This window comes from Lepisosteus oculatus, chromosome 7 (assembly GCF_040954835.1).
Source record: "Lepisosteus oculatus isolate fLepOcu1 chromosome 7, fLepOcu1.hap2, whole genome shotgun sequence".
NCBI classification, from domain to species: Eukaryota; Metazoa; Chordata; class Actinopteri; order Semionotiformes; family Lepisosteidae; genus Lepisosteus; species Lepisosteus oculatus.
In genome coordinates, this window is record NC_090702.1 from 6,434,544 (window position 1) to 6,442,450 (window position 7,907).

A 7,907-nucleotide genomic window follows, 5' to 3' on the forward strand; every position below is an offset into this window, starting at 1 on the left:
AGATAACAGATACCAAAGTGCACAATTCATTAATTAATGACACTGCGATTCCATATGAGCCAACTTGAAACCAGCTTAGAATATAGTAACATACATGTAATGTATCTTTTCTTCTGATATAGGCAATGATGATGTCTGCAGTGTTCATTTGTTCTCTTGTTTTGAAGCTTTTTCCAGTGTGTTAAAGTCATTGTCCTAAACCCATTTTTGATTTGACAAAAGGTGCTGGGAAAACCTAAAACATGCCCTTTGGACCCTGGATGAAAAGGATGATAAACTCATATCACAAGAAGATCACATTGTTTGTTGTTCTCAAACAAACTTCCATTTCTTGCACTCTTTGGTGGCTGTATCAGACTTAGTTTCAATGAGACCAAGTGTCCTCTGGGTCACCACCCCCTACCCAGACTGAGATACAGTTACATTGGGACTAATAATTTAATTAACTGCATAAGAAAATACTTGTGCCTTGTACTGAGGGGTTTTGTTTATACATTAAATGTTCATACCTATCTCTTCAAATTATTTCCTTCCAGAAATTATACATTTTGAATTATGTGTTGCATCTGGGAAAATTGTACGCATAGAATCTTTTGCCCACTTCACTAATGAAGTTGGGTTTTTTAATTGTTTTGAGCCACTCTAACAGACCCTACGTAACATCCTGTATATTTTGGCCTAGGAAAATCCATCCATCCATTTTCTAACTGCTTCTACCAATTCAGGGTCACTAGGGAGCTGGAGTCTATCCAGGCAAGCAATGGGCACAAGGCAGGGTACACCCTGAATGGGACACCAGTACATCAGAGGGCAGACACACAGTGACATTCACACCAGGGCCAGTTTTCCTAGAAGCCAATTAACCTACCAGTATATTTTTGGACACTGGGAGGAAACGGGAGAACCTGGAGAAATATCTATGCAAGCAATGAGAGAACATACAAACTCCATGCAGGTAGAGCACCCCAGGTCTGGAATTGAATCCAGAGCCCCAGTGCTGCCAGTGCTTTCCAGTTCTCCTGCAACCCTGAATTGGAAGAAGTGTTTAGATGATGGATGGCCAGCATGTGAATTCTAACAGAAGGATATCCATTAGCATGACAGATCGCGGTTAATCTACTTAGATTCAAATTGCCTGGTGGTGCTATTTACTTACGTGTACATGTCTAGTGCACCATGTTTAGGCCTTCTTCTTGCACATATGTCACACTGTAAAAGCTAGGACATGTGAATGTTAGAAATATGTTTGGAATGAACTAAGCTAGTGACTGATCCCCCCTTGTTTTCTGACAACTGATTTCTCTCAACATCATACGGTCCAGCCAGTCTACTCCTTATCAAGGTCAGCCAGTTCTCATGAACTTCCTGTTGGTGCTGTTCCTGTCAGCAGTCAAACTTCCTTCATTGTGTCACCAAAATGGCCTGTTTGAATCTCAAGGGGTGCCTACATAGTACAATACCACTTTATCCACACATAGCTATGTACTGTACACACACAGCCACTATTAGTAATTATTTTACAATTGAGGGTAATCATTGACCTCGTTTTTTTGGATTTCTTTGCAGTGCACATATGCATTTTCTCAAAAAGATATTTGTTCAATTTCAATTGTCATCAGGATCCAATTTACATTACATTATTTTAAATTAAGCTATAAATGCTGTCACATTCTATTGTACTGACATCTGAAACTTGTTTTGCTTCTTAATGTATTAATTCCTGATTAAGGAATAGAAATCCTAGAGAACTATCTTCAAATTCAAATATGAAGCAATCTAACCTGTTTGGATTAAGATAGATTTTAGTACATTGTCTGCTCCTGGTCTTCATTTTCCTTCAGGTTTGCAGAATTTACTAGCTACTGTATACCTTTAGTTTTTTCCAAGGTAAGAGAAACATAAGAGCTTTTCCCCCCCCATTTACAGTACTTTTAAGGTTATCAGAGTATAGCCACTACAGTGGGACAGAATTGTAAAGACTACTGGGTGTACCACAGGCATTTAAAATAATATTAAATGACTGGAGATAATAAATAAATAATAACTTCATGAAAAAAAAAAAACTTGGAATGACAAACACCAAGGTGGGTCAATTCAGTTAACTTAGAGTTCAAGCAGAGACAAAAACAGTATAAATAGCTGAAAAAAGGTTTTTAGAAGACGTGTTGTGTCACTGTATTCTACAGAAATGGCTTACTTTTCTTCTTTTGATACCTAGTGCAATTTGTTTCCTAATTTGAAGAGCTCCTGGCACAGCAACTCATAGAAGAGCAAGGCAGACATTCTTTTAAGACACTTTTCAAAAATGTGCATTCTATTGCAGAGAATACCTTACTGGTTTGCCTCTCCTCATTTACATGAATATGATCTTTGCCTCTTACATATTTCAGATTGAACAGCGTACTCAAGCTACTCAGTTAGACTCTAAAGAAACAGAGGTCTACAGTCATTAAAAGGAAATTGTAACATGTATCTTTTCACAGGAGACAACGGGCCATGCAAACTTCAGCACGTCCTGTAAATCGAGGTGGTCTTTGCCAAAGTTTATACCTAACACTTGACATTTTAAGAAAACTAGAGATCAAACCCTGTCTCCTAAAGACTAAAAATGAGAACACATCACTTCATGCAATCACCGTAACGCGATATGTTCTGTTTTTACTGATATACTAGAATAAACTGCACTTGGAACACACAATTCTAGGTTAGATGTTATGAAGTCTGAATGTTATCTACTCTGGAGCCCCCTGGCGGGAATATTCCGCTATTTAAACTCTTGAGTCGTAATTTTTGTAAATTAATTTAAAGCTGTTACATAATTTCTTTTCTTCTCCGAGACATCTATTGGACTGATTTCATGAAAAACGAAATGCAAGTAGCGACATCTAAGTATTACAATTGTTATTAGAGTTTAGGCTGCGTTACTAAAAAAAAAAAAACGAGTTGTTCCTTATTTCATATTGAATATAGTTTCAAAAAATGGAATTAAGTCGATACATTTGGATTTGGATTTGGAGGTATCGATTAAATGTTTTGGCGTCATTTAGAGTAATTGATTAATCATTACAGTCCCATTCAGAGAACAATCGTGATTGTTCATGGCTGACCGCCTCGTTAGTAAGAGCAATCAATGTTGATTGGGCATAGGGTTCTGGACAGGAGTGAGTAGTTCCTACAGAACGTTACTTGTAGCGGTTGATAGCAACCTGACTGTACGGAGTATCGATATACTACAGTCCTGGAATCTCATCTGCTGCTCGCGTATGAAAACGGCTTTTTTTTTTTGCGACAGGAGAATGTTACAGCTCAAACATGCACTGAAGCCTCTTCCCGCCACACTTGAATCCTTTGAACACTCGAGGAATGAGCTGGAATTGAATGAGCTGCATTCCCGCGATTTAGAAATGGGAAAGAGCCTTCAAAACAGCATCACAGATACAATACATCTTGTATTGATCCCAGTTGTGGCCACGAACAGTATTTGCTTATGACTTTAACAGTAGCAGAAGGTTCCTGCAGGCTCAATCCGTTTGATGACAACTGCCAATTATGATCAATTATTGGTACGTTTTAAAAGACTTTAGGAATAAAGAGAAAAAAAAACAGAGGGTATACATACAGTATTTCCATTATATTTCAAAAATTAAATGAGCAAATACACTGCTATGTCAATTGAATGTCTATACTATATTCCCAACTCTAAAATAAGAACCAATCTTGTAATTACAATATCCATTAAAACCCATTATTTCCGATGTCCAGTTAGCTTGTGGAAAACAACAAAAAAAGTTTTTTTTTTATACTGAAATACGGAACATGCAAATGTTTACCGATCTTTAAAAAAGTACTTACCATTTTAACACACTAACTGACAATCAATTACTTATTTGTCACACTAACACTTGTTTGCCGTGTTTTTTATTTTATCCAGTTATTCCTCTGAAATGCGGAGAAATAGAAGTCCGAGTTGTGGACAAATGCCTATTGTTACATACCAGAAACAGTGCAGTCTCTTATTGCTTAGTGCGGTTTCCGTGGTTTTTGCGTCAGCATTGAAACAGATGACGCTCCTTGAGCAGAGAAGAAACTACTGACAACTGCGTCAAACACGAGTTGTTGAGAAACCAAAGTCACATTTTACAGAAATCTCTTGAGCTCCGTTAAAATAAACGTTTGATCAAATGTAAACGTCTAACAAATCTGAAGGATTTAAGGGACTTAATTTGACTCTTACGTTATCACATAGAATATCTCACCCTATCCAGTGACTTTTATCCGAGTTGATCGCATTTCCTCTGAATGCATATAGGATGAATATGTTTGTGTGGTCCATGTGTTTAGTTGTTTTCTGTGTATATCAGTGTACGAAGTTATGAAAGAGAGTGAAGTGTAAGTTATATTTCTATCTACAGTATGTACCATACATATAAATGTAATTTTGACCCAAGTCACAAATCAGGGATAGATTCATCTCCTGTGTTATAGCCATGCAAATAGGGATATGCCAAATCAATGCATCAATTTGACATCTTGCGAAATATTATTCAGAAAGAATACTGGACATCTGATGAAGAAAAGATTTTACACAAATCTCTGCAGGTAGGTAGAGACTACTTTTCGGTTTAATATAATCCACACGCGCGGTTGTAACATTTCTAACACAAGAATTGCAACTACAGAAACAGAGCAAATTGAATTTTTGTCATACAAACTGAAATAAAAAGACGTTTGTTTTGAAACGGTCGCTAATTTACCGCTAGAGCTGTTTTAAAGACTCATAGTTCTCTTGCTAGTCCATAACTACTGAAATGCACGCAGCTTTAAATTGTTAATGAATATGTCCATTTAACAATGTTCTGGTAGATTAATTGGTGTCAGTGCTATTGTAGGGGCTATTTAAAATATATTTTGGATCTATGTTTAAATATGAAATCGACTTTCCTTCCCTCCAAATTATATCTTTGAATGGAACAGCTGGCTGCCCACTCTAAAGCATGAAGGCCGTGGTATGTCAGCTGTCTCCCGCTAATTTCTGAGTACACTGGATACATACCCATGGATATATATCCATACGAATGTTGGACTAGTTTCGCAATTCTCAAATTAAAACTAATGTTATGCAGCTTCCCCACATCACCTTGTATTGTCCTTGTAGAGCAACGAAAATACAGTCCTATGTAATGTTTGTAGTCAAATAGTCAAATAATAGGAAAAGGTCAAATCAGCCGATGCGAAAAATGATTACACTGATTTGCATATGCCTTGCAATTCTCCAATTAATAAATATATTGAGTAATGTTAAGACGCCTCCTCCCCTATCCGCTTTTGGTACGAAGCAGCGCAAGAAAATAAGCGAGATCCTTGCTTTAAAAAGTAAAATACAAGCCTTACCTGTTTTCCATACCTCACACAGGACGGATATCTTTTCAATTAAATGGAAAATCCCCGCGCTTTCTCCCTGTCCCTGTTGCGCGCTAGTTTATTGCGAGCAAGGCGCTGCGGACAAGCCAATCAAAGGCGAGGCGAAACAGCGCACTGCAACAGGTGTGAGGCAGGACTGCGGGACAGCGGGAAGGAGGCTGGTCTACAGTGAATGCAGTTTTGTCCTATCACCAGCCCCATATTAAACCCTCAAATTAAAATGCTGGGATGGCTCCACGTAGTATTAAGTTTAATCTCTTTAGGCACGCTTTTTTCCCTTTATAAATTTAAATGCATGATTTAATCCCGAGCTGACCCTGCAGATTGGTTTATGATCATATATTGAATGAGACTTATAGTGTTAGCGTTACTGCCATTTAATGATATTTATAGCGTTAGTAATCAGCAGTCATTTAATTCCCGATCATCACTCATGCGCTATCAGCGGAAATAATCTGTTTTTTTTTCTACGAATCGGTGGTTTTATACGTAAAGGAACTGACAATGGCCATTATGTGCCTTACAGTCTATTAACAGAGCGGTGACACTATATTAGAAGCTAGTTTTCTTATAATTTCTTATAAGTATTTTTCTTATTTTGAAAAAAATAAAACGAGCGATAAATGGTGACTTTATTGATATCAATAAAAATTGTTTGCCAAAATATTGTGATTCTAGTATCAACGATTAAAGAAACATATCTTACTATATAATTATCAGTTACTCAAAACATCAATAATTACAATATGAAGGCAATTGGAATAGTATAATCATCCATCCATTTTTGTACATTTCATGCTGTTGCCTGCTAGAAATATCACACAGGCCAAAAGATTAATATTTCTATTCATCCCAGATGCATGTAATACAGTAACAATAGATACCCTGTGCTGTTATTGTATGAAAAGTGAATATTGACCATCAGGTGAGAACATCAATATTCCAAACCTATGGATCTCTGTGGGTTGTTACTCTTTTAACAGTACATGAACCGAGATGCAGAGTCTCAGACAGAGCAAATCTAATATTTTCTTAATCCACATTACTATCCAAAGCAGCCCAACACCATTACTGGGAATTTGTTTTTATAAATGAGTCAAATTTTAATGAATCAAAATGAAACATTTTCAAATGTTAATCCATCAGCACAACACTTAGATGAGGACAAAGTGGACAGAAAAATATGTCAGCTTTCAGGGCCACTGCAGACCTTTCTATGGCAAAGGACATCTGAGGGGATGTGACAGAAGACATCAAAATAAGATGAGAACTAGTCACCTGGGCCCAAGAGTCCACAGACCAATCCAGCAACATTTAAACAAGAATGGCAAAGATGATCTAAAAGGAAGTTATATTGGAAAAAAAGACCAAACGAGAACCAAAGAGAAATAAAAAATGATTATTAAATAATTAAGTGCTCATAAACACTTAGAATACCAGAAACAAATTAAACAAGATAGATGGTGCCACATTAGAAGGCAATTATGACTTTATTGGAATATTAGAAACATGGCTAACTGAAAATGATGGAGAGGAATGTAATGTTTGTTGATACCGGTCTGGAAAAACAGAAAACAGGAAGATTAGAATTCTCAGAACATTACCCCTTTCTTACAAACATGTACTATATAAGTACAGACCTGTGCTAATGAGTACATATACCCTAAAACTGGTTAAAAACTTCAGGCATATACCATTGTATACACCCAAACCTTTAGATTTTCATTCAGATTGTCCTGTAAAATCGAGGATTTTCGAGGACAAAAACATTTAATTAATCGAAATTAAAATGTGAAATATCATTCACTTCAACGTAAAAGGCGTCAGTTCTTTTAAAAATAGCGGCCAATAAAAATAGAGCAAAATCAGGTTACTGTATACTGTGTATTGTATATATGGCTATGACAAAGCCTACGAACAATGTTTACTTTGTCCAATTTACAGTCACAGGAGCAAGCAACAGGCGCAAGGCAGGATACGCCCTGGACAGGACAGCAGGCCATCACAGAGGACATACAGACACAGACACACTCATGCCAGGGACAATTTTCCCAGAAGCCAATTAACCTACTACAGGAGTTCCCAGAGGAAACCAATGTGAACACAGGGTGAACAGACAAACTCCACACAGACAGCACCTCAGCTCCAGAATTAAACTCAGGGCCCCAGGGCTGTGAGCCAGCACAACTAACCCAGCCACACTAGCAGTGTCATAAACCTATGTCTTTGAAATGATACATCATCTGCTCTTTTAAAAATAAGAAGCTGTTGCTATCTTCCATAAAAGGAGAGCTTCCATACCTTCAGGTCTGGGCTGGTGGCCAACAGCTGTAATTTTTGTCTTTACAGCTTAAAAAAGACATGTAAGGAAGTCAAACAGTATTCCCGGCTTTGACTAAGGAAAAACACTTCTCTCTATCAGCTTATCGTGTTACTTTTCTATTTCGGGCAGCTCTATAACCACTGGAGAAGAGCTGAGGCTGTCA

The 7,907-nt window shown here is 37.3% G+C and overlaps 1 protein-coding gene across 2 annotated transcripts in view; it reads right to left on the minus strand.

Annotated features, from left to right (window-relative positions):
• Positions 1 to 5,480, minus strand: part of si:dkey-82f1.1 (DENN domain-containing protein 2A) — a 73,597-nt gene extending 68,117 nt beyond the window's left edge. For both annotated transcript variants that reach the window (XM_015353113.2, XM_006633682.3), the window contains exon 1: positions 5,392 to 5,480. In XM_015353113.2, coding sequence (XP_015208599.1) covers positions 5,392 to 5,402 — 11 coding nt within the window. In that variant the 5' untranslated portion in view covers positions 5,403 to 5,480. The remainder of the gene's footprint in view (positions 1 to 5,391) is intronic.
• Positions 5,481 to 7,907: the final 2,427 nt, after the last annotated feature.